The sequence below is a fragment of the Mus caroli genome, chromosome 12 (genome assembly GCF_900094665.2).
Source record: "Mus caroli chromosome 12, CAROLI_EIJ_v1.1, whole genome shotgun sequence".
In the NCBI taxonomy this organism is placed as follows: domain Eukaryota; kingdom Metazoa; phylum Chordata; class Mammalia; order Rodentia; family Muridae; genus Mus; species Mus caroli.
In genome coordinates this window covers 25,321,770-25,348,975 of record NC_034581.1, presented here as the reverse complement: position 1 = coordinate 25,348,975, position 27,206 = coordinate 25,321,770, and the positions used below count along the sequence as shown (strand labels likewise).

The 27,206-nt window shown below is 47.4% G+C and overlaps 1 protein-coding gene across 2 annotated transcripts in view; it reads right to left on the bottom strand.

Annotated features, from left to right (window-relative positions):
* Window positions 1–445: 445 nt before the first annotated feature.
* Eipr1 (EARP complex and GARP complex interacting protein 1) overlaps window positions 446–27,206 on the bottom strand; it is a 117,917-nt gene continuing 91,156 nt past the window's right edge. Inside the window, exons 5-9 of one of the 2 annotated variants that reach the window (XM_021179033.2) lie at window positions 19,695–19,794; window positions 8,011–8,147; window positions 4,783–4,950; window positions 3,072–3,236; window positions 446–1,015 (exon numbers count right to left, since the gene is read on the bottom strand). In XM_021179033.2, the coding sequence (XP_021034692.1) occupies window positions 841–1,015; window positions 3,072–3,236; window positions 4,783–4,950; window positions 8,011–8,147; window positions 19,695–19,794 (745 nt within the window). In that variant the 3' untranslated portion in view covers window positions 446–840. The remainder of the gene's footprint in view (window positions 1,016–3,071; window positions 3,237–4,782; window positions 4,951–8,010; window positions 8,148–19,694; window positions 19,795–27,206) is intronic. The other variant, XM_029484737.1, reaches the window with a different exon arrangement.

Below are 27,206 nucleotides of genomic sequence, written 5' to 3'. Positions count from 1 at the left end.
TGGGGAGGGCACACCTGTCCACAGGTGAGGGATGGCAGTGTGGGGAGGGCACACCTGTCCACAGGTGAGGGATGGCAGTGTGGGGAAGGCACACCTGTCCACAGGTGAGGGATGGCACTGTGGGGAGGGCATACCTGTCCACAGGTGAGAGATGGCAGTGTGGGGAGGGCACACCTGTCCACAGGTGAGATTTGGCACTGTGGGGAGGGCACACCTGTCCACAGGTGAGGGATGGCACTGTGGGGAGGGCACACATGTCCACAGGTGAGGGATGGCAGTGTGGGGAGGGCACACCTGTCCACAGGTGAGGGATGGCAATGTGGGGAAGGGCACACCTGTCCCACAGGTGAGGGATGGCACTGTGGGGAGGTCATACCTGTCTCACAGGTGAGGGATGGCACTGTTTTTTTTCAGATGTGATAGAAAAAACAAACAAAGAGCCTAATGACTTCCTCAGTGGGGCAGGGAGCCTGAAAGGAGGAGGCTGAGCGTATCCCACTGACTTTATTTCAGTTTGTAATCTCATGACAACAGGAAGGTGGAAACACACCGGGGAAAAGTTAAACTTCCAACACCTTTTAAACAGAAACCAGAAACCGAACAGAGACTGGGCAGCCATCAATTCACACATGGACAGCTGTGTCCAGTAAAGCTCCCTCCCATGCTGAGCAGTGTGCTGACAGCATCAGATGAGCTGCTGGCAGAAGCACCATGTCCCTCAGAGCTCCTGTAGAAGCAATGCTGGTTCTCCCAAGGAGGGAATCTGTCTGTGAAGGGAATTACCTCGTAGCTGTAGATTTCTGAGAATTTGCCAAGTACCAAGCAGCAATGCCATGGCCACTAGAGCAGTATGTGGTACTTAAGTGCCCTGGGAACTCTGTTGATAACCAGTCTCCCGTCGTAACTTAGGGAAGCAAACAGCCATGGGTCAGCTGAGGCCCAGTCCACTGCATACACGCTGTCCTCATGCTCCTCATAGGTGGCAATAACGTTGTCCTGCAGGGGTTCCTTGCTCCTATAGCCCAAGACATAGAGACCCGAGTGAGCCACAGGAGATATGAGGGTCACAGAGGAAAACACAGCAAGGACCATATGCAGCCTATGTGTGGCCAGCATGCTGACGCTCAAGAGCCCTCATAACAGCTATGGGGACAGGGTGCAACCAGCTCTGGGACTGTGGGTTCCTGGGGTGATCATCTGTCTGGTGTATTCTGAGGGCCCTGCCCAGGCAGCAGGACACTATGTCTAGTAGAGTGTAACAGCAAAGCCACTAGCATGTGAGCCTGAAGGACACTGAAAGCAGCCAGGCTAGCTCTTGGCTACAGAGTAGCCAAAGTCTGGGATCTCAGCTGAGGCTGCCCAAGGCACTGAGAGGAAGGTTTTGTTCAGGTGTGTGGCCCACCTGGGACTGCGTGAGGCAACACCCTCTCCTTACATCCTTAGACATGAGCCCAAGAAGTCCTTATAGAGAATCCAGGACTGTACACATTCCCAAGGAGCAGGCCACCTAGCCTGTATCAGGAGGTCTGAAACTCCAGGGTTTCCCGTCTGCAAAATGCAGCCCAACCTGCTCCACAGACACAGGCAACTTCCCAGAAGGCACAGCTGCTCTGGCACTTTCTCCCCCTCAGTTTTCAGAATGACTTCCAGCACTGAATGCAGTCTAGGGGCCCTGAGTGCCAGAATAAATGCTTCCTTTCCCCATTAGACTGCTGGAGGTCTTAATGCCCTCCACCCACCCTTGAAGTTCACCTGGGATCTAAGGTACCACAGGCCCCCACTTTCCCAGCAAGTAGACCTGCCAGTGGTCAAAGAATACTTTGTGACAAATACCAGGAAGCACCTCCACAGGGAATCCCATTTTCCTGAATTTAGTCCCATCAACATGGCAGGATGTCATCAGGACAGTCTGGCAGCCACGGCCTCCTCCCCTGTTTCCTTAATGCTTCCCACAAGGGGGGCAGCACACACATTAATCACTCCGCAGACTAAGGGAGCAGTAAGTTCCTCCCCTGGCAGAGGAGGTGAGAGACTGCCTCCTTGGCAGAAGCCCGTCTGCATGGCACCCGGGAAGAACAGCTGGAGGCTCTGCACCTGTGCTCAGCAGGGCGCCAACAGGAAAGTGACAGTGGAGGGACAAACCCTGCAGCAGAGCCACACAGAGGTGTCTCCTCACAGAGATACCAGCTAGATGCAAGGGAACAAAGAAGTGTGCGTGGACACTTGCTCTGGGCTCGCTAGCTGTCCAACTCGGTGGGTTTCACTCCAGAGCCTCCTGTCTCTGCAATCTGGGCATGAATTTCTGGAGTGTGCTTTGAGGGAAGCTACTGACACGCAGGAGCATGGTAAAAGCACTGTAGAGGACGAGAGCATCTCCCTCCAGTGTAGGCTCCACCAAGAAAGCTATGGGCCCTTCCGCCTTCTCTCACAACAGAATGAGAGCACCCCCACTGACGTGCACTGGGAGCCCAGGCAGAAAGTCTATAGTCACAGCTAAAAGGGCAACCACAGAGTCCTATGTGTCCAAGAGACAGGAGTCATGGGTACAAGTACCCAAGGGAACAGGTACATGACAAAGGGCTTTTAGAGAACACTGAACAACAGTGGTACGGCTGGGACACTCTGAGCAGTGTCTCCATTCTGAGGAGGCCTGAGTGAGTCACTGAACAGGACTGAGAATCTTATTAACGAGCTGAAGGCTATAAGGACATGGTCAACACTACTGAACTATTCACTGAGAATCCCGAGGACACTAATAGTTTCACAGGGAGTGACAAGGCCCAGGGAGCTTCAGCCATATTCTTGCCAGTGTTCAACCTGGTGACAACAGTAGCCTTTCAGATATGGCATGTGGCATTCAGTAAGACAATAGAGAATACAAACCGTGTAGAAGGATGCCTTCTAACTGCACTGCTCCTTATCTCACAGCTACTGACCTTCAGACCTGTGGTCTGCAATGCACAGAGGAAGGGGATATCATCCTTACCACACCCAGAAATCTCCTGTCCCAATGTCATCTGTGATCATAGAGTGCTCCTGCCCAGAGCGTTGCTCGAAGCAGTGTCTCTTACTTTTCAGCATGGTGCTCTTCTGGGTCACTGACGTCATCCTCGTCCACCAGGTGACCAAAGGGCTCTGAGGAGATAGATACCATGTTGGACAGGATGACTCTGCTGTCGCTGCTGCCAGTGAGGACCAGCTGGTCGTGAGAGTGGTTGTAGCGCACACTCCACACCCTGCAAAAATCATGGGTAGATGCACCATTTTGAGTGACCTTACTGGAGAGAGCTGCATTAGGGCAATGTAATCAGCACCACATATGCTGACACCAGGGACTTTTGGGAAGGAGCTAAAATCTACCAAGGGTAGATCCAAAATATTCTTTTCGGACCTAGCAAACAAGGCTAGAAGACGGAGTGTCGGCTTGCACCTGCAGAGGGAGAAGGCTTAGCATTCGACCTTCCTTGAAGCCACACATGGATTAGCCACAACCTGGAATATCTAACAAAGTCCCACACATCTTTTCAGGCAGGCAATGCCACAGGATCCGAGACAAGCCTGGGCATCCCCCAAGTATCAGGTCTGATATTGGTGCCATTTCTCCTTGCATTGGCCAGGGGCCCTGCAGAATTTGGCCTCCTGACCCTTCTAAGACCACCAAAGGCTCTAGTGCCTACCTAGTTGGAGAGTGCAGCAGAACTCACATGCAAAGCTGTGCTCAGCACAGAGGACACAGCTAAGCTTTCTGCTTGGGCTGCAGCAAATTATAGCCATTCATCCAGTTCATCGGAACTACACAGGGAGGGCCCTGGGGCTTCGCAGACACAGCACCACTTCCGGTAAGAAATTCACAAACCCAGGCATAGAACTAGGAAGGGAAAGCCCTGGAGGGGCCTCCTCACCTAGGGAGGAGTCGTCAGGAAAGTGGATCTCTCAGCCAGACTTTCCTACACATATACACATGCATGAATGCAGGCACACACACAATTCACATTTCCTACATATACACACATACAGACACACAGACACATTATACATACATACACACTCACACATTTCTCACACATTCAAACATGTGCACACACACATTTCCTACATGCATACACAATCACACATTTCCAACACATGCACACATATACAGAAACACACATTTTCTATACACACACACACATTACACATACACACACTCACACATTTCCTACACACAAACACGTGTGCACAAGCACATATAGGTTTTGTTGGAATAAAAACATGCCTTCATGCCGTATATACTAGTCTGCATCTCATTCTTTCTTTCCTCTCAGCATATGGTACACATCCAGACAATATTTGGAGAGGATGAATGGTCTTGGGCGTCCTTCCATATCCACACATACAGATACGCCTCATTCCTTCTGGCAGCTGCATAATCTCCCCTGCACGGATGTCACCAAATTTCCCTAACCAATCCCCCACTGATGGACATTTGGGTCCTTTCCAGGTTCCACGCGTGGCAAACAATGCTGTGTGAACATCTGCGCACATTCACGTTTCCACACTTGAACCGGCGCAGTTGAAAGAGGAACGGAATCTGGTGTTTTTCTTCTTTTCCTACACTTATAAATCACAAACATTCACATTTGGAATTAGTGTTTCTTTAGGAAGAATAAAACTGGGCTGATTGAATGATTCACAGCAGCACAAACTAAGCTGGTTTGTGCTTTTCCAAATGGTAAAGTAATTAGCAAAATAAATTACATAATCCCCTCTTCCCTAAAGCAGCATGCAAATGAGTCTCTGTACCAGTGGGAGTGCTCCTCCAGGGTCTTCACAGGCTCGGTGACATTCCGTGTGTCCCAGAACTTCACCTTGCAGTCATCTCCACAGCTGGCGAGGTAATACTGCTTGTTGGGGTTGAAGTCTAGGTCACGCACCAGCTGCCCATGAGCGTTCTCTATGCAGTATATCTGGCTGGAAAGAGAAGGACAGCACATGTAAGAATGAATGGACTATGGAAACTGCCCCACTTTTCCAGGCTCTGCCTAAGCCCCCAGCTGAAGAAAGAGCTGGCCCATGCCCCTGCTGGCAGCCAAGCAGAGGGAATCCTAGCCTGGGTGCCTGGGCTCATCCACGTTTCTCCCCCTATAGAAACCACTCATGGGCAAAAGAGTGCTGGCATGCCAGTATTATATGTGTAGTTCCCTGGGCCAACTGGACAAGTGGACAATGGCTTGTAGGTATCAAATATGATTTGGTGGGCAGTGGGTAAAGGTGTCTGCCACCAAACTTGATCATCTGAATTTGATGCCAGGGACTGTGAAAGGAAAGAGCCAAATCCTTCAAAATGTCATCTGTTTTCTCCATGTTCACCAGGGCACAGCTCACCACCCCCACCCCCCATGCCCACCACCATGCCCACGCCCACCCCCATCCCCACCCCCACTAAATAAATAGATGTGATAGCTTTTAAAAGTATTTTTAAATGTATTTGGTCTCTTGAGAGTGGGAGAGGCCAGAGGGACAGTGACAGACTTAGGGAAGCTGGAGCAGATGTGTGAGGACCCTGTTTGTTCTGCAGCACAGAATGAGAAAGAGAGGAGAAGGCTAGACTTGACGCATGGTGTGCTGTTGCTATTAGGAGATATATGTAGAAAGAAAAAGACAAACAGGAGAAGTAGAAAACCTGTGAGAAAGATGAAGAAGCTGGGGTTTGCTTTCCTGGACTTAGTCCATGTCTGTTCCCATCCCCACTAGTTCTCAAGGCAAGAAATATGGAAAGGGGGTGTCTGAAACTGGCCATATGGTGGTTTAGAATTCACATGCTCAGTAGACACACACACACCTGAACATATGTGCACACTCTTCACACACATATGTACTGCTCATATACATGCAAGCACATACACTTGCATATATTCATACTCACTGTCTCTGTTTCTCTCTTTTCCCATTTCTTTTCCTCTCCCCCCTACCCTAAACCCATCCATACTTCTTTGACTGCCACGCACAGGGTCTGAAATCCAATACTTCTGGTCAGTAGGGTCTTTCTGATACGACATACCCAAGACAGAGTGAGGTGCTCAGTACAGACCGACAGTAGTCCCAGTTAGTGCTGGGGCAGAAATTACCCTGCTGTGTAATCCCTAGCTATACTCAGGGGAGACGCAAGCCTCCACTGCCATCACTGGCTCCCTCGCTTGCTATAGCTTCAGTGGCGGTTGCAGAACAACCTTGAAGTCTTAATTACCTTTCACATAGCAGAACTGTATGTGCCCTGCAACAAATATCAACTGAACTCCTCCCCTTCCCCAGCCTGATGGCATTTCCATTAATCAGTCTGTGCACGTGTGAGATGTAGGCACATGTGCACGTGTGAGATGTAGGCACATGTGCATTCAGGTACATGAGTACAGGTGTACATATGTGGAGGTCACAGGACAACCTTCAAGTACCTGTCCTTTTCTTTCCACTTGAAGCTCTGAAACAGGGTCTTTTTGCTACTGTGTAACCTGTTATCCACCCTTAAGACTCTGGAAGTTCCCTAACTTCTGCCTTTCACCAGCCACTCACTACAAACAGGGTGTTCTGGGACTACAGACACTTGTGTCTGGCTTTTATGTGGCTGGGGCCTGTGGATGTGAACTTGGGTTGTCAGAATCAGCAGGCAAGAGCTTTTACCTACGGAAGTGTCTCCCCAGCCTGGCACTTTCCATCTTCAGCTAGCTCCTATATATTGCACGTTTTCAATGTCATGGTATCTCTACCCTCCCCCCACCAATTCAGATGCCCCAAATCGTAAGAACTCTTGGGTGAAACAAGGAAAGCTGTAAAATAAAAACTGTGACCCATTCTGGGGGTCAAGAAGGGCAGTCACAGGTACACTGTGATCCAACTGAGGCTGGCTTTCGTTTCTGGCAGCACAACTTTAACACGGCCAGAAGAAGCAGTGCAGGAAGCCTGGCTAGACAAGAACAAAAGGCTGTTGCCAAAAGAGTCGCCCGCCCGCCCGTCAGTGAGAGGAGCAAAGGCTCTCTCTCCACTGTGCTGACGCTTCCTTTGCTTGTCACAGAGACTCCCTGGGCACAACAAGGTCACTGTGGGGAGTTGCCAGCCAATGCTGTGCGAATCTTGCATTTTGGTGTGTGAGCCAGTCTTTGAGCTTCTTGTCTTCACATTCTTCAAAAGGCAGCAAGGAGAGAGGCCCAGAGGACAAGGAGAAGTGGGCTGTGTGGGATATCCATCACGGTTTGAGTCTACGGCCTCCAGCTTGATCAGGAAACCAAATCACTCCTTTGTGCAGATATGCACAGGGGAGGAGTGCCAACCAGTTATTTATCAGCCCCGGATTTTCACAGGGGCCTCAGAACTAAAATTAAAGGTGTTCCCCCACCGTGGAAGAAACTCACGTTATTACATGACATCCGTCTCTTCAGCTCAGTGATAAATGATGGTGTGCTAAGGGGATAAACTGCATCTTAAAGAAGCCTGTGCAGGCTCCTGTTTCCATGGCAACAGACATCCCACCATCACTCCTCTGCCTATCAAAATCACAACTGGAACAGAAAAATCGCTCTTGTTTGTTCCATTAGAACTGCTGGTTGTTGCGTATAATTACTTAAATGACAAAATATGATTGCCCAATAGGTATGGCTCTTGAAAGCACAGAAATGGCCAGACAACTCCACAAGGGAGGCTTAGGCTGGGGACTGAAAGTGCCAGCCTACAGCGCTAATCACAGAGATGAAGCATCTGTGTCACCATGGGGCTTGTGAGGCACCACAAAGCCCTGGACTTGGTTTCCTTCTATGCTGCCTCTGATACAGAAAAAAACTAAGGGACATCACAAAGCCAACAACGGGACAACTCCCTGCAATGGACCTGCTAGCTTATTTTGGGGTGAAGATAATTCCTACAGAAATAAGATGAAGACAGCAAGTCGGGTGTCCCCAGGGCCTCTAGCTTTCAATTAACTCCTTCAGAAGGCGAGGAAGGGAGAGAAGCAGGAATCCATAGTGAGGGTATAGCACTGACCTCATGCTCCGTGTGTCCCATCCTCGGAGGGTCGTATCACTTGCTGTGGCCACCTGGGTACAGTTGTGGTGTGGGCTCCACCGCCCCGCGGTAAACTTCAGCTGTCCCCTTCCTTCCAGTGCTGCTGAGCTGGCCAGCTGGTATGACGGGTATTGTTCAAAGGAGAGAAGAAAGATCTGAACTCTTTTTACAATTCTCAGGATTTTATGGAAATAATTAGAACAATTTGGAGGTTCAGTCTTTGTTTCCCCCCTTAAAAGACAAGACCATTTGAACCTTATTGGAAAAATAAAATAAAATAAAACCATGCACAGCAAAAAATAGAAGGCACATTAATAGCCCCTATTGTGGAGGGCTTGCTTGAAGTGTGTGATTAGAGACAATCAGCTCAAACTTGAAGAGAACAATATAGAATAACTCAAACATCTGGCTTTCCCAAAGAAAGAGAAAAACCAAGTCTCCATGGCCAGCTCCTTCCAAAATGACACATGTTCTTTAATCAAATGTTGTTCCCAATATAATACAACCTCTTTCCCCTTTATCATGAGGAACACAGGATCCTCATAGGGGTTCACTCAATCCCCACAGGCTGATGAGCCCACAAACTGTCTTTTGGGGTTACTGAGAAAAGACAGGCCTTGGTTCCAAGCCTGGGAGAGAAGGCCACTCCACTTTCCCCCTGCCTAGATCTTTTGGCAAAGGCCCACAGGACTTTCCACGTTCCATTTGGAGCTCTACTCATCTGAGTAACTTAAGTCCCATCTCTTATACTCCTCCAACATCCTGAACCCCACTATTGGTGAATTCATTCAAACCTTCAAACTGGGCTCTTCAGAGTCCCCTGAGAGGTTGTGTAGCCTCAGCATCTGAGAATAGTCGGGTTAGGAAGGTCTTCTGGGGTTGCTAATGAGGCCCAATGTCCTGTGGCAGGACCAAGTGCTCACATGCCCTCCAGCCATGGGAGAAGCATCGGTCTGAATCACAGCTCTGGGAAGCAAAGCCACGAGAGCACGGGATGGAAGAGACATAAGGGCTTCTGGGGAGGGGATAAGAAGTCACCCTCACCTGAAGCTTGGGCCTTCCTCTCACCGGTGGAGGCCAGTCAACACAGAAGTATGTTGAAGCTGGAGTTTTAAGATCTCTACATCGCTTTGAAAAAGCTGACTGGATAGCAGAGGCTGGGCACAAGAAGACAGGTGCATAGAGGTGAGAGCCTTTCTAGTGGGGTATTATGACAACTACAGCTCTCAGTTCCTGAGACCAGATATTCTGGAAGCTATCACCCAGCAAAGCATGTGTGAGAAAAGGTCACAGGCAAGTGGGACACAGGACGTCCTGGCAGGGAAGAGTTCCTGGAAATAGCCATGGGGGACCCAACAGTGTCTCAAAAGTGGCTATGAAGATGTACCTCCCATTCTTCTTCCCCAGGCACCCATCTTCCCTTCAGGGAGACTACGAGCCATGAAAAGCATAAGCAGTACTTTGTCAGAGCATAGTTCACGATGCAAACCTCTCTGTAGGCCTCATCCTTCTGATTCATCAGCATGCCGTTTAGCTAAGGAGCCCAACTCTGAAGATCCATAGGCCTTACTGTCACAGACAGGCCTGACCTTTCATAGCCCTCACAAAGATCTGAGGGCCACCTCTGCTCTTGTACAGAAGGCATTTGCCCTGTTTCATGGGGACACTGACGCAGTTATGCAGGTACCAGAAAAATACCCAAACAAGAGGACAACATGAGGGAGAGAGAAGAAAATCCTTAGGTCTTTGGGGACTTGGGAAGGGATTAGGAACATCATTCAGGAGAGGCCTGGGGACAGTGCTAGATACTGAAGGTAGGACTGGGAGGGGCCATGGCAGCCACCATAAAAAGAACACACTGACACATGTGAAATATGTGGCTCACCAGTCCCTTGCACCTGGTGAGAATATGGCAGCGAGGTAGATAAACATGGTGAACCGCCAAGTTCTCATGAGATAGGACATACAGCCGCAGTCTGCTCGCACGGAAACATGTAGCAGCACAAGAGGGATGGGTATGGTGAGGAGTCAGGGTCTTGATGAGAAGCCAGGAAGGGAATGAAGAACTGGAGGTACAGGCTACTCTGCAGGCCAAGGCTCACAATCCCCAACACAGGCAACTCACACAGCAACTCAGGAAAAGAACAGAACAAGAAGAAGAGCCCATGAGGCCTGGGATATCTCAAGGTCATCACAGTCGGGGTGGTGGTGGCTGGAGATAGGGGCAGATGAGTACTAGAGACCCAAGACCATACCCATTTTTGTCCTGTCTCTTATCCAACTCAGCCCTCTCAAAGCCCAGGGCAGAAGGAATGATACCCACAGAACCTGGCAGGTCATACTGGCAAGGTGTCAGCCAACTTTCAGAACTCACCATATAACTCCCATATAACAGAATGGTAAGGGATAGCTAACCAGGGGCAGCCAAAAGGGGCCAGCTGAGTGAATGTTGGGGGCAGGCAAAGGAGGGTTGTCCCACTAATAAGACTGGTGTCTTCTTCCTCATTGTATTGGGTTTATGGGCCCTTGTTTTTCCTTACTTTGGCAGAATGGGGACTTCAATTCTGCTACCAGAGCACATTTCTTTTCAGTTAGCGCAGGGCTGCTCTGAAATACTCAGCACAAGGGCATGAGGGGAGCTGGGTTTGTGGCTCAGTGGCAGACACTGCTTGTCTGGTAGACACAAACCCAGTGGTATCCCCAACATCGAAATCAACAATAAAAAAGCACATAAAAGGAGGGCTTAGAGATGCTGTTGACTGAATTACAGGGGCCATCAGAGGACAAGTGGGGAGCATACTGAGTTCTGAGGCCTGAGGAAGCTACTGTGATGCTGCATAGGAGAGAGAGCATGGCAGCAAGAAGCATGGCACGGCACCTGGGCTCTGAGACAGGAGGGTGCTAAGAGCCGGCCGCCATGATGGAATGCAGTTACTAAAGAGGAGGTACAACATCGATGCTACATCAAAATCTGAGAGCAGTTCTCACTAGACAATTACAAATACACCCACATGGGCATCACCATTTAGTACGGATACAGAATGGTTAGGCTGGGGCATTAAATGATGACAGCTTAGGTTTGATGTCTTGGTGAATAAAAAATTCTTCCTTCAGTGTCTTCTCAGGGTTTAGAGAGAGCCACTCAGTCAAGTCTCCTGAAAACCTAGTGTTCTGGCTAATGACAGCTCACTGGTGACAGAATATACTAAAAACATAAGCTCAGTAAGCAGGGTCGGTTCATTCTGCCTACTCAACAGCAGGTTCTCACCTATGTCCCACTAAGCCACTCATGCACTGTCTTAAGATGCATAGGTCATATCAGGTTTTTGAAGATTTATTTTTATTTTACGTGTAAGAATGTTTGCCTACATGGATGTCTATGTACCACATATGTGCCTGGCGCCCTGGAATCCAGAAAAGTGCATTGAATCCCCTGGGAATGGAGTTACAGATGTTGTAAACTATCATTTTGGAGCTGGACCATAAACAGTCAGAGGTGGCCTCAGCAACTCACTTTCCTGGGCAACTGACCCCCAAGCAGCCACACCTCAGGGACCAACCGCACTGAGCTTGGAAGCTAGTAAGCCTCCTGTCAGTCACTAGCCCACAGGTCCAGAGACAGTTCATGTGGAGGGACAATTGGCTCACACCCAGGTCTCAAGTGGTACAAAAAGCCTACACATATCAGTGTAGGCTGTGTGAGACAGGCAATGCTCTGGCAAGCGTAAGGCTGCAGCAGAAGTCCTAAGCTGAGATATCAGGACGTTCAGAGGTCAAGGCGAAATAGAATGAAAAAGGATCCCAAGTTTAGAGTTTCCATAGAGACTCTCCTTACTTCACAGAGAGGAAGACTAGACCTCAGATAGTGTGAGGAACTCACTCACGGCCAAGCGGTCAGTTGAGGGAAACCAGGACCCGACTCCTGATCAGGCTAGTGTACGGACTCCTAAGGCAAGGAAGGGAGAAGGTAAACCTTAGAAACAACCTGCTCAGGGCAGCAGCAGCAGCATATGCCGCGGGACAGCCAGCATCCTGCTTCCCTGCAGCACCGAGACAGCTCAGCAAGAACTCCATAGGGGATGACAAACATTGTCATGTTTTCAGCACGCAGAAATAGTCAGGGCTTCCTGGCCCAAAATGGATGATTAAAAGCATCTAGCAAATGCTTTCAGATGAAATGCCTCTAACACCAGGACACAAACAAAAGGAAACACCATTCAATGAACAAAATATAGTGTGACCTGTGTCCTTCTGGAGCCTCACACGATGCATTTCAGAAAAGCCTCAGAGTTAGAGTAGTGAAGACAAAAAGCTGCACTTCTACCACCATGGCCGCTGAGCCAGAAAGCGCTCAGGAGCAAGCACTGCATTAAATAAAGGCAGCCCTGCAGAGTCAAGAACCCCTATCCCGCTTCCTTCAAGAAGAAGCAAGGCTGGGGCGCTTACAGTGTAGGTAGCACCAAGCAACCTGTGAAAGCTGTGAAAGGCAAGGAAGGCACAGCTTATGTGACAACTCTGACCATCCTACCCTAAACCCCTCCCCAGCCTTAAGCTTGCGCTGCTTAAAGCCAATGACTAGTTGGGTATGGCATGGGAATGTGCTTGACACCTGTACAGAGGACTCAGCCTTCTCACTGCTGGTACTGTAGGGATCTTGATGTGATCGCTGGAACTGTTGCAGCTGTCTTGCCAGCATCATGACAAATCAGTGATAAGTAGATACGGCAGAGCAGAGGGATGTGGGGCAGGAGACTTCATGCTGTTGAGAAACTGAACCAATCAACCTTGGAACTGCTTTGTCTTCTTTATTGCATCGCTATCCAGCTCTCTCTCTCTTCTTAAGGTACATTTGGCTCCGAGTGCAAATGTTGCCTGTAATACCATCTGAAAGTACTGACCCCACCCTCCTACCCACTCCGTAATCTCAGGCTAGGAACTCCACTCCAAGAGTGGTTCTGCTCTGCTAGCTTCTAAGGATTAGCCTAAGCGGTCACTAAGTCTTAGGAGGAGTAGCATCCTCTAATGTAACTCAAACGCACAGTGGTGACAGTCCTTATAGGAATGGGTTCAGGGATCAAATAAAAGAAAACACTGCAACTGTCTGGAACATGTTGGCTGCACTAACCTTCTTCCTTCATTTTGTCATGATGTAACACACAACATGTGGATCATTTCAAGAGCTCTGGGTTGCCCTGGGAATAAGGTCAGAGCAAAGATACAGCCTGTGTACAGATAGTGGGACTGAAATTCATGTGGGAGCCTGGGTTTAAGAAGGGCAGACTAACCCACAGGAAGAAACCTCAAGGCTGTGGCAGGGCTACTGTTGGCTGCTTGTAACCAGGCTTACAGTGAGAATCAGAAGCTAAAACAGCAAAAAGACCTGAAAAATATGTACTTTGGCTAGAAAACGAGCATACTGAAAACCGTGGACAAACTGATAGCTGCTAAAGAGACTAAAGTTACTAGAAAGACCTCACTTTTCAATGAAACAAAAGGAAGTCTACTTGAGGGCACCTCAGGAACTGGACAGATCCCATGGGCTCACAGGGATGAAAGAACAAACTACAGAGAGCCTTTCCCTTGTGACAAAGCACCCCAGGGTGCTCTTCTTACAGAGGCAACCTGGAAATTGTTCTTGTAGGATTCCGTTTGCAATGTTCTACCACCCAGGCATTCAGAGGCTGCTACCTGTCCAGGACCTGACTGCCACTCAAGCTGGCAGAACACCTTGGCATCATCTACATGATGCTAATTTTACAGGGATGCAGAAAATGAGAGCTGTAGAGTCATGGAAGCTTCCTCCAAGATTTGAAAGGAAAGACTGGGAGACCAGGCAGTGTGTGGAAGGGCAGTGTCCCCCAGAGCAAGGTCCCTGAGAGAGAGTGTGGACCCATGCGGGTGAAACCAAAGCTGAAGTAGAGATCTCAATATGTTGGGGGTAAAACAAACACAGAACATCTACAAGGGAAAGCAGTGGGCACTGAATGGAGTGAGCCCAGGAGGGAAGCCCTGTGCTCTGCAATTGGCCAGGCCATAGGCACACGGCGGCCCAAGTCCTCTGGCCTTCAACCACACGGCTGTGTTGGTCACCAGACTTGAAACTAGAGGTTTTAACATTTGTCCTGCTGAGTTCCAGTTTTGCTTTGGTCCAATCTTTCATTGCTGTCTTCCTGTTCCTCCCTTTTGGGATAGAGATGTTTACGTGGTGCCATTGTCTATTGGAATAAGCAATTTGTTTTTTGAGTTTTATAGGGTAAATGGCTAAGAGTGGCTTTGATTCAATGGGCCTTTGAACAATGTTTGAAATGTTAAGTCATTTTGCATTATAAGATGGTCATAACCTTTGGGAGTTGGACATATGACTCCAGTGCTAGGGATCAGTGAATTATCTGAAATGTTTACAAAATCCAAGGGCACAGATAGCTACTCAGTCACAGCAGAATTTGTACTTAGTAAGTTGCAAAACTCTGCACCTTAAAGATAGTTTGCTTTTAAAAGACGATAGCTTCACATATAATTTCAAGCACAGCTCTGAAGTCACTCTGTAGCATCAAGCAGACCATGAACACTTGGTGCTCCTGCCTTAGGCCCCCAGTACTTTGGTGGTTTGAATATGCTTGGCCCAGGGAGTAGCACTATTTGGAGGTGTGGCCTTGTTGGAGTAGGTGTGGCCATGTTGTAGGAAGTGTATCAATGTGGGCATAGGCTTTAAGACCCTCATCCTAGCTCACTGGAAGCCAGTCTTCTATTTGCCTTTGGAAGGTGTAGAACTCTGAACCTATATGCTAGCCCCAATGAACTGTTGTCCTTGTAGGAGTTGCCTTGGTCATGCTCTCTGTTCACAACAGTAAAACCCTAACCAAGACAGTACTCCAGTTACAGGTGTGCCACTACACCCAGCACAGCTGTCCTAAGTGTAAGTGTGCTGGTCTGCACGCTAAGTCCAGGCTGTACAAGTGATACTTACTTTCATGATCCCCCAAGTCCCACAACACACTAGACTGAGAGGCTCATAAGAAAATCTGTTTTCCATTCATTTTTTACATTTCCACCAAAAGCTTTACAAGCTTCATTAACAATCTTGTTTTCATTACTCCAAATCTGTCTTTTCCCACAAATCAAAGTCACCCTCCCTAGCACACTGACCACTGTAGCCAATCAAACTAAAGTCATGAGCCAGTTGCTGAGATTCCTTCCCCCTTCCTGAAGGATAGAGACAGGGCCTGGGCAGGGGAGGACCTCGGGAATCTCCACTGCTGGAATAGCAGGCCAATCCTGCATCTGTCACTCATATCAAGACCCCTGCAGAAGGCTCCTTTGGCCTCTTTAAGCCTTTTGCTTTCATCTGCCAAGTCACAGGGTCAACGAACCCACAGCCATGAGGCCTATGTCTCAGTTTAAATGTACCCAAATACGGGTGAGAAGTGACTACTCACTGCAAAGCTGCCAACTGCCTCTCCAAAGCTGCCAGGAACCATTTCTGACATCAACTGGCCTAGGCCTGGCACATGGCTGGCTCTTACAGTCCAACCTTAGCCCTAGGTCACAAGAAACACATGGAGAGCAATGCCTGCCATCTTCACTGTGAAGCCAACCACTACTCATTCTGCCTGCTTGCTTTCTTCCTCCCATTCTCTCTGGAACTGGCTAAGGAAAGACTCATACACAGCATTCATCCACATGGGTGTGGATGTCCAAGTCTCCAAACGTAAGGCTGGAAAGGAAGACACCCAAGGAGGAATCTACTAATAGAAGGTGCCGTAGGCACTCTCTCCTCAACTCTTTCTGTTCTGCAAAGCAAAACTGTAGCTGCTGTAAGACATATAAGGCAAGAGGCTGGCCAGAGGGGCCTTGGGATATTCCCAGGCTTTCTTTAAGCCTTGCTTGTCTCAGATGTAAAGCCAGAGATGTCACAGCAGTAAATACCAACAGAAAAGACCCAGAAATGCCGTATAGAAGCCTGTAAACCCCTATAAAATGTGCACATAAGTCAGGAAACTTTGACAGTAACCACTCCAGTTCCATCTCAGGAGAAAAGCTCTGAATGGAAACAGGAGCTCCAATACTCACCTGCATGTTAGGAGGCCCCATTATCCCTCTGGGTAGAGTCCAAGATGTGAGACCTTAAATAAATATAGCCTCAAATGGCTCACAGACCTCAACATAGAAACACAGGCACCTAGGAAGATCAGGATGAGAAAGCCTTCAGAATCCAAGGTTCCTCAGGTTCTCAGGCTTAAACTCCAAGAGGAACGGTACTGGGTACAAGTAGTGCCTGGGATATAAGAAGACACGGGAGCCTTACACGCATTGACAAAGCGAGAGAATCTGAGCTGAACACCACACATCAGGTCTCAATTCTGTGATATTCTGGAAAAACCAACGCTGAGAATATAGGGACAAGGCAAGAAGAACACGAAGAGAACAGAGAGAACAAGCTGAGCACTGGGCCTTGAGGGCAGTGGAGACCCCTCAGGAGCTCCACCACTGTGCATCTGTCAAGACCACAGGGTCCATCCAACTCAAGGGCAAGCCTTGTGCACTGCAGAATTTGGGGATGCGATGCAACATGCATGGCCAACACCAGGAAGTGCTGCCTGGGTTGCTGCTGAGGGAGCTGGGATATCGCCTATCTTGTCTCTGCTGTTCTGGAGATGAAATTCAGGGCCTGCTAGCAGGTGCTCTACCAGAGTTAGAGCTCTGCCCTTTTAACTTCTTATTTTGAAACACAGTCTTACTAAGTTGTCCTTTCTGACCCTATACACTCTCTATAATCAAGAAAGCCTTAAAATTACAATTCTCCTGCCTAAGCACCCTGATTAGCTAGATTATAGGCCTGTGCCATGGAAAGTCTTTTTTTTTCTTTTTTAAATGAAAATCTCTTGAGGGAGAAGGTACAGGGTGGTGGGATAGCAGGGTGTTCAGAAGAGAAATAACAAAAATAATTTTTTTCAAAAATGTAATAAATGCTAAACGCTAATATGTATGCTAATTAAAAATGAGTTGGGTGCATAGGGAGGTGGGGGGAGAACCTAGGATTGGGGGAGGGGATAAATATGATTAAATATGTATAAAATTCTCAGTGAATAAATAAAAACATTAAAAAAGAAATCAAGAAGAATATCAAACATGTGCTTTGTGCAATCACGTACTAAAAAGATGAACAGATAGGCAGGTGACACAGCAGGATAAATACTTCCGAACTACATCCACTTCTGGGAAAGGGAAGCTAACGGTGAAAGAAACGATTCCTGTGAACACTGATGGTGAACTTCAGGCAGGACTGTGTCTCTAAACCATGCTTCGCTCCTTCACAGGCACAACCGTATGTAAGAGCCGTCACCCCGAGGAAGTCCTGTGTGGACACAGCGGAGGCGGCACCAAGCTCTCTGCTTTCCATATGACAGAACCACTGATGTCCACAGAGCTGAAGGCAGCAGGACATGGAGCTGAGCGAGCAGATGGAAGCAGGGAGGCCGCCCAACCCTTCATCGGGGTCCACATACCCCACAGACCCTCACACTCCAGGCCTCCCCAGGGTTCAGCTAATGATTATAAATGGCAAAGGATCTCCAATTTAATTGCAGAAGGTAATGATGCAGTGAGCATAAGATTAAATTTACCACAGAAGGCAATATCCTCAAACAATAGAAGAAGAGACGCCAGTATGGGGAGGCTGCAATCGATGGGAAGGTTTCTGTATTAAATACCGCGGCACTGGGTCACAAAGGGGTATTGACAGAACTGCTGACAGCAGATAAAAATGGGGGAGAGAAAACTAAATTGGTCTCTGCAGAAAATAAGTTACAGATTAATCACCCCGACATGAAATGCTTTAGCGATGACTTGGGGTGTGAAGATGTGTTTACCATCTGACCACAGCTCAGGACATCAAAGGGCAAGTGGAGCCTTCTCAACTCCAGAGTGTGGTCCTTGGGCCTCTGCTGGCTTGGGGAGGCTGTGCTAGGTCTTCCCCAGGGTCACAGCAAAGCCTGCCGGGGAGGAGTATCCTTCCTTCTGAAAATTGTGACAGCTAACACACAGCTAAAGAAGGAATTAGAATGCTGGCCGACTACAGCCCAGCCCCCACCATGTCTCCTAAGGGTGGGGGCTGCGAGTGTGTTCCCAGTGTTGTCCACAGCTAGTCCAGGCACTAGCTCTCCTGTCTGACCTTTTACTGTAAGCACTCCTGTGGATTTGGGGTCATCACACAGAATGAGGTGTTTTGTCTTTTTAAAATGATTTGTTTCTCTTATATACTATCAGTGCTCTAGGAAAACAGGCCAAGTCAAACTTTACACAGCATGGCCTGAGGTTTTTTTTTTTTTTTTAATCTTTCCTAAATATATTTTTTATTAGGTATTTTCCTCAATTACATTTCCAATGCTATCCCAAAAGTCCCCCATACCCTCCCCCCCACTCCCCTACCCACCCACTCCCCCTTTTTGGCCCTGGCGTTCCCCTGTACTGAGGCATATAAAGTTTTGCATGTCCAATGGGCCTCTCTTTCCAGTGATGGCCAATTAGGCCATCTTTTGATACATATGCAGCTAGAATCAAGAGCTCCGGGGTACTGGTTAGTTCATAATGTTGTTGCACCTATTTGGTTGCAGATCCCTTATCTAGAGACTGCCATATCCAGGGATCCATCCCATAATCAGCCCCAAACGATGACACCATTGCATACACTAGCAAGATTTTGCTGAAAGGACCCTGATATAGCTGTCTCTTGTGAGACTATGCCGGGGCCTAGCAAACACATAAATGGCCTGAGTTTTTAAGCATTAAAATGTCACTTACTATTCTAAGTCTAGCCTCTGCCTCATATCATAACGATGCACCATCACCCACGTTCTCTCTTTAACCTAGGGTCTTTGGTAAAAGTGGAAGGCACCAAGATAGCAGAGAGCTCTGTTAAGTGTCATGGGAACAAACAAACATAAGACATGGCCACCTGAGGAACGCACACGCTCTGATGCTATGAAGGTGACCATGTGGCCCTAGGGACATGACATCATAATGTTTCATTGCAGGGCTCCAGAGTCTTCTTTTTTTTTTTGTTTGTTTTGTTTGTTTGTTTGTTTGTTTGTTTTTCGAGACAGGGTTTCTCTGTGTAGCCCTGGCTGTCCTGGAACTCACTCTGCAGACCAGGCTGGCCTTGAACTCAGAAATCCGCCTGCCTCTGCCTCAAGTGTTGGGATTGAAGGCGTGGCCACCCCGCCCAGCTTCAGAGTAGTCGTCTTTCCTCTTTGACAACACATGCTATGAAAGTATGAATGCCTGCGAATACACATCTTAAAAAAGAAAGACTTAAGGAACCAACCATGAAAAAACACACAATACTTAACTCTACAGAATACTCAAAATGAGTATCTGGCAAGATAGCCAGCAATGTGGAATTAAGCTGGCATAAGTGTGATTTTCTTTTAAGAGAACACTCTGGAACCTGAAGCCATCCTGTGAGCTCAGTATCACTCATGGTGCTCAACTTATACCCACAAGGCCTAGCATTCAGTTCTCGGCTTGATGCCTCTGTACCTGCATCATTCCCTATGTGATGACTTTGAAATTACAAATGTGAGCATCAGGAAGTGTATTCTGCATTCAGCCAAAAGCTGCAATTCCAAAGACTACCCAGTGAGAGTTTCTCCCTTCTTACTCACCACAGCCTGGCTTGAGCTGGGCTGGAGATCCCACAGCAGGATGTGGCTATCCGCCAGGGAAATGACCTTCTTCCCATCCCCCATTGGTTCCCACACGACACTAAAGAAAAACAAATGGCAAATGTTAATGTGACCAATGGGGACTGCCAAGGCTATAGACCACAGCTTTTACACAGACTCCTCACACTGGTGCAAGCTCTTTCCTGGCCCAAAGCCTTTAGTGTTTATTAACAATGGCATCTAATAACATATGTCATCAGAGACATTATGTGTCAAAGCTGTGACCTAGCATGATAGACACAATTAAGGTTGGAGATCATGAGGTAGATTCTCTTGCTTGGGACCTAAGTCCCTGTAAGAGGAGACAGCAGAATTTGCAAGTCCCTGTCTCTATTCACCATGTGAGGACAGCAAGAAGGTAACCATATAAATCACAAACAAAACAAACAACAAATCTCACCAAGAATTAAATCAGCCAATACCTGAACGCTGGCCATCCAGCCTCACAAGCCACAAGAGCAATCCATGACTGCAGTGCTCACAATACACGGCTCACTGGTAGCTACGGCACTAACAGCTGGCCCAGGAGGAAGGGCAGCTGGACAAGGCACTGAGAGAAGTTGATTTCACATGTGAATGCTTTGTCTTCGGTGGGGCAAAGGCAACTCCTTTCAGGAGTCAGTAGGGCAGAGCTGAGAATTGCACCCATACTCCAAATTCTAGGTGGGCCACCCACCTGTGACAGAAGCTATTTCCCTATCACAGCCAGTGTCCCTGCTGCTGCAACCCAACTACTCTAACCATGGATCTGAAGAGTTAACTGGAGTGAGAATTTTGGTTTCCTTAAAAACATAAAAATGTTGTGTGAATATGTTTTTGTCTTAATCCTAGGTGTGGGGTATGCGGCTGCTTCACATTGTCCATAGCAGCTATGATTTGTCCTGTGCTCTGGCAAGGGTGTGATTCTGCCTGCTAAAGATAGTTTACGTTTGAAATTCTGGGGACTCTTGAGAGGGTATAAAAATGCTGATCCCAGAGAAGCTGCAGTTTGTTAAGTGGCTGTGAACAAAGACAAAAGAAGAAATTGGATATCCTGATGACTAAAACCAACATTGCCCCCATGATACTGATGCCCCCTTCCTCCCTTATTGTTCTTTCTCTTCTACCTAGTGTTGGGGCTGGGGGGGGATTGGAAGAAATAAGGGTGGGGGAGGGAGGCAGATAAAGGAACCCAATAAAGTAGCAAGAGAATGGTTATGGTAACAAGAGGCAAACATCTCAGAGAGCTGAGGTGGGTATGCTCAGGGCACACACGAGTGACGGTTTCTTTTTCTCCACATCCTCTTCAGCATTTGTAGGCTGATTTGTTGCTCCTGATCATTCTGACTGGGGTAAGATAGGATCTAAAGTTGTTTGCATTTGTAGGTCCCTAATTGCTAGGGACGATGAGCATTTTTTGAGATGTTCTTAGACATCTTTACTTCTTTTGAGACCACTCTGTTCAGATCTGTAGCATATGTTTGATTGTAAAACAAAACCAAACATCCTCCCAAGAGATCAAAGTCCAAAAGTGAAGCCTAAAGCACTGAAATTGCTAGAGGAGAACGCAGGCAGCGCCCACAGGACATGGGTAGGAAAGGCGTTTGTGAATAGGATGCCATTTGCCCAAGAACTGAGGCCAATGATTGGCAAGTGTGACTTCATAAAACTAAAACACACAATGATCAATATAAGAAAAGGAAGAATGTGGGGAATTGCAGGCTGGTATCCAGTCAAGCTGAGGTCTTGTCATAATTCACCTTCATGACACAGTAGGCGTTCCCTCATGCTCCTGGAACTCTGGCCCCTGCCTAAGTTACCACCTCCCACAGCCCCCACAAGAGAAGCATGGTCAGTAGTCATGTAAGCAATGGCCCAAGCTTCTGACCTTCAGGCTAACCACCTCTCCAGTTACCTAGCAACAGTGAAGACCATAAAAAGGGCTGTTCAGCCCCCACCTCGATCTCTTACCTCTTAACACCTCACTCTCACCCTCTCTCCTCTCTTTGTCTTCTTTTCTCTCTCCTTTCTCTTTGTTTTCTCCTCTCCTCTCTCTTATTCTTTTTCTCTCTAGCTCTCCTCTCTCTCCTCTCTCTCTCCTCTCTCTCTCTCTCTCTCTCTCTCTCTCTCTCTCTCTCTCTCTCTCTCTCCCTTCTCTCTTTCCCCCTGCCTTTCTATAATAAAGCTCTTAAACCATAGAGAGTCTCTGCTCCATCAAGATCCGCTGCGCACTCTGGTCAGTGTTGAAAACTTCTTCCCCCATCCCTCTCTCCTATAACCCTGGGGCTACAGGGTATCACCTTGGGGTCCCGGTCGGGGGCTGCCCCTTCTCCACCCCCTGTCAAGCCGAGTGGGGGTCAGAGGCTTAGATGCTCACCCGGGGTGAGTGGAAAAGTGTCTGGCAGCCCCCCAACACCTGCGTCCACCTGCCCAGAGCACAGGAACTCTGGCCGGACGTTTGGCCCCTTTTCCCTTCCTCTTCTTCCCCAGGGCCTTCCCCAGGTCCCCCTTTTTTTTTGTTCCCAACAGAAGAAGAACACAGAATGAGAGACTCTTTGCCAGCTATACATCTGACAAAGAATACATAAAAGAATACATAAAGAACTCAGAAGTTTAAAAGCAGAAGAAGAAAGAAACTAGGGGAGTTGGGGATCTAAACAGAGTTCTTAAACAAGAAAGAAAATGCTAAGAAATATCTTGAAAAAAAATTGCTCATCATTTCCAGCTTTTACGGAACTGCAAATCAAAGAAACTTAGAGACTCCATATTACCCAGTCAAAATGTAAAGATCAACAAAAACAGCTAACAACAAATGCTGGAGAAGATGTAGAGAAATCCTCATCCACTGTAGATGTGATTACAAACTGGTCCACCCACTCTAGAAATCAGTGAGGAGAGCCATCAAAAGGAATCTGTTTTAGCCCAAACCCAGCTACACCACTCCCCAGCACATGGCCAAAGGACCCAACAACCTGCCCTACAAATAGTTCTTCAGCCATGATCACTGCCACTCTATTCCCAACACCTAGAAAGTGGAAACTTTCTAAATGCCTTTCAACTGAGGAATGCATAATGAAAATGTGGCACACATACAGAAGGAATACTATTCAGATATTTACATTATGATTCATAACAGTAACAAAGGTACACTTATAAAGCAGCAATGAAAATAATTTTATGGGGGTGTCACCATAACATGAGAAAATGTATTAAAGGGCCTCAGCATTAAGAAGGTTAGGAACCATCACTGATTTTGTGAAATGGTTATTGTAGGTTCTTCCAGAGATCCATGGCTCCACTAGCCCTGGAGAGTTGGCTGGGTTTTAAGTACTAGGCATGACTTCCCTTCAGTTGAGTTCCCTTACATACAAAGAGAGCTGTTGGTTATTTCCAAAGTATGCATGGCACTATTGCACCCCTGGGTTAACGTGCCATACTGGTTGCTGCTTTAGCTCACAGGCATATCCGGATAGATTATTGGTTGCTTCGCTCTCTTGGAAGCTTACATGGACCTTTCTGATACTATGAAACTAGTCCTCAATAACTGAAATGGCAGGAGGAAGGGACCTGCTGTAAAGTGTTGAGTGGGGGGAACCAGGGATGTAAAATAAAGAAGACAAAACAATAACTAAGATCAGGGGTTCTTGCATAAGCTGATGCAAGTTTATTAAGAAGTACAGTGGCTTGTAGTCTGTTGAGGGAGGGAAATGGCTAAGAACAGTAGAGAGCTAAGTCAGACAATATTGGCAAAGAGAACATAGGATACCCAGGGTGCGGATGCCTTAGGATGCTTTAGCTCAGGGTTAGAGTTAGCCCCTCAGAAACCTTGACCCCTTTGAGGCACTGGCTCCAGGGTCAGACAGTCCTTGCCAAGTGTTGGACAAGGACACAAAACTGAAGCTAAAGCTCCCTTTGTTATCTGGGTTATCACACTCATATGATCTTTTCTTGGCCCACTCATTTACTTACAAAGATTATAGTTTCATTTTTCTTTATATCTGAAGAGTATCCGTGATTTCTGATGGTCTTAGGTGATTCCTGTGAAAGGGTCATTTGACATCCCTAGGGGTTGAGACCCACAGGTTGAAAACCACAGCACTATACCATAAACTATACTCTAAATATTTATTTTTATAGCCACAGGTAAGCATAGTTCTTATCTATGTATACCCTTGTCTGTCTATAGCTATAGTATCTATACCCCTACAGTAGTATCTACAGTATCTACACCTCTCTCATCAAAAAGTTTCTCCTTCTAACAGATGAAGATCATTGCAGAACACTACAGCTGACAAAAGTGCAGAGAACAAGGGAGTATGAGGTACCCAGCCCCAACTGACAGATACACAAAATGATTCCTGAAGGTAAGGCTCAGGTATCATAGTGGAAGACAAGGTGGAAAGATTCTCAGAGGAAGAGATTGGTGTGAGATTTTATCAGTTAGATATGTTTGTGAAGCTACACCCATGAAGTCTCACCAATGTGGGTTAGCCTTAGGGGCTGGCTTCTCTTCCTTCTGAGTTGTTTCCTACCCATGGAGATGTGAGCAGGGAACTTCCTCCAGTTGTCACGACTTTTCTGCCACAATAGACTGTATCCCCTCAGACCATGAGCTCAAATAAATCCTCCCTCCTTTACGTTGTTTCTATGAGATATACGGTCACAGGAATGAGAAAGGTCACCTATACACAGAAAACCATCTATGCACATCCCACACCATCCTAACCAGAAGCACTTTGTGATCAAGACACTGCTCCTGCTAACACAAGCCTACAATGGCACCTTTCCCCTAACCAACATTTAGCCACACACTGTCCCACCTTGCCTCCTCATCGGTAGATCTGTCAGTCTCTGAGAAAAAGCTCACATTTCTTAGTATTTTGAACAGAGGCGAAGATAACATGATTTTTAAGTGGCTGTAGAAGTAACTTTTATGTCAAAAAAAAGAGAAATATATTCTAATTTGAAAACAAATCTTATATACTTAAGGGTCATAGGAGGCTACATTCATTTGCTTTAGAAAATAACCTGGTTTTGAGTTATTACAGCCATTTGCAAAAGCTTTATGCCCCAGACCCAAGTTCTCTGTCACTTGTTTCTGAAGGTCATGATGAATATAAAACCTAAAGACAGCTCTCAGAAGCCTGGAAGGGGCAGGGAGACAAGACATGGTATTTGCCAAATTCAGAGCAGCTTGTCCCTCCTCTGGAGCCCCAGAGTCTGAACAGGCACATGATAGCATCACAGGGTTGCCTAGGGAGAGACTAGCTGACCCTGCATTTCACTAACTACCCTCTAAACAAGGATACAAACAAGGCTAGAAATAGTCATGGCGCTGCCTGCTGGTCGACAGGACTCTCTCTGAAATAGGTGCTCTGTGCTTCTATATATGCTCTGTGAAATAGTGTCCTGCAGGTGACAGGGCCAAAGCAGGGAAATTCCTAGTCACCTAGCCATAAGCACACAAGTATCTCACACATGCCTCTAATCTGAGGTAGAGATTATCACTGTTCTTCACTGGCCCAGACCTGATACCAGAAAGAACAAGTCAACTACAGGGAACCACAGTCTTCAGGTATTAAGCACCTTCCTCTTACCACCTCTCCCACAGACAGAGCAATGAGCTGACCTCACTGGACACATCACCTCTCACACTGTTCACAACTTCTGGCTTCCTGGCCCAATGTCAATTGTCACAGCCTAGAAGAGCCCTGCCCAGGAGAGCCCTGGGGAGAGGTGAGACTGCTTTCTGCTTCTTACACGTCCAGTATACTTAAGATGTACAAAGGAGAACCGAGTAGATCCTGTGTCAGGCACAGCTCAGGGAAGAGAGTCCATTCACAGGGCAGCTCCCAGGAGTACAGGCTCCTCCCCAGGAAGAGGGCTGCTGGTCAGATAACTCTTGTGACTTGCTGAAAGCAGGTTATTAAAGCCATGCAGACTTTGATGGACACAGACTCTTAGGCCCTCAGCCAAATGTGTCCAGTTCTTTCCCAGTTGTAAACTGCAGTACAGCCCTGTGCTGAAGTCAAAGCTCACACACAGCCAGCTTGTATGCCTTGCCAACTACATTACTGGCAATGTCGCTTTTTCACCTGGAACTCCTAGGTACCAGATGCAGCCTTCTGCCATACTGCCCCTCTGTCAGCAGTGTTATCTGCTGACAAAAGTTTGGGAGCAATCTTCTATGTCTACCATTCTTAAGCTCCCTAGGTAAAACTAGGCTTGTTGATTTTTATCTTTTAAGAACCATACACTGTCATGTTTAATGGAAATACTGTGTACTGGCTGGTTTTGTGTGTCAACTTGACACAGGCTAGAATTATCACAGAGAAAGGAGCCTCAGTTGGGGAAGTGCCTCCATGAGATCCAGCTGTGGGGCATTTTCTCAATTGCTGATCAAGGGGGAAGGGCTCCTTATGGGTGGTGCCATCCCTGGGCTGGTAGTCTTGGTTCTATAAGAGAGCAGGCTGAGCAATCCAGGGGAAGCAAGCCAGTAAGGAACATCCCTCCATGGCCTCTGCATCAGCTCCTGCTTCCTGCCCTGCTTGAGTTCCAGTCCTGACTTCCTTGGTGATGAACAGCAGAATGGAAGTGTAAGCTGAATAAACCCTTTCCTCCCCAACTTGCCTCTTGGTCATAATGTTTGTGCAGGAATAGAAACCCTGACTAAGCCATACTGCCTACTCGATTTTAGTTCAGTGCAACTCTCAACAGTAAGTATGCTGCAACAATACGTCAGTAACAGGATACATGCCAGACATTGCATGCCACTACTACCTTATTCAAGATACTGCATGGTACCACGTGTCTCGTGCCAGGCACTGCATGTCACCACCTGCCATGTGCTAGGGGCTGCATGTGATCCCTTGCCTTAGTGCAGATACTTACCACTACACACTTAATGGGGAAATATGTAACGATACACTTAATGCAGATACCACTACACACTTAACATGGATACTCACCAGTACAAAATTTCTTCTTACAAGTTCTTTTGCTGCACTCCATAAATCTTGCTGTGTGAGTCCACAGTCATTTGTCTAGCGGCATTTCTTTCCCTCATAAGTGTTGACTTGTGGTTCTGTTGAGCGTGGTGGTTGGGAATCACCTAGAGCACTATTTCTCATCCTGCTGCCTGAGGGGGCTTAGCACACAGGCTTACTGTGTGTTTGTGGCCCTGGCTTCCCTGATCTTCACCAGGGTTTGCTAATGGCAGCTCAGTTGACCATCTTTACTGCTCCCAGGTCCCCCTGCCAGCATTGCCCTCTCTCCTTGGTCAGTGGGCTTGGAAAACATAACCACCAACATATAACAAGTCTTGTTAACAAAGTAATAAGTGTCCCTGAGTGGGCACTAAAGGAGCTCTCCTCTGGGCATTAAGTTCAAGATGGCACCAGCCTTGGTGACACCCCATTGAATTGTTTAACTTATTCTGCACACAGAGTCAAATGCCCAAGTTAAAAACTGAAA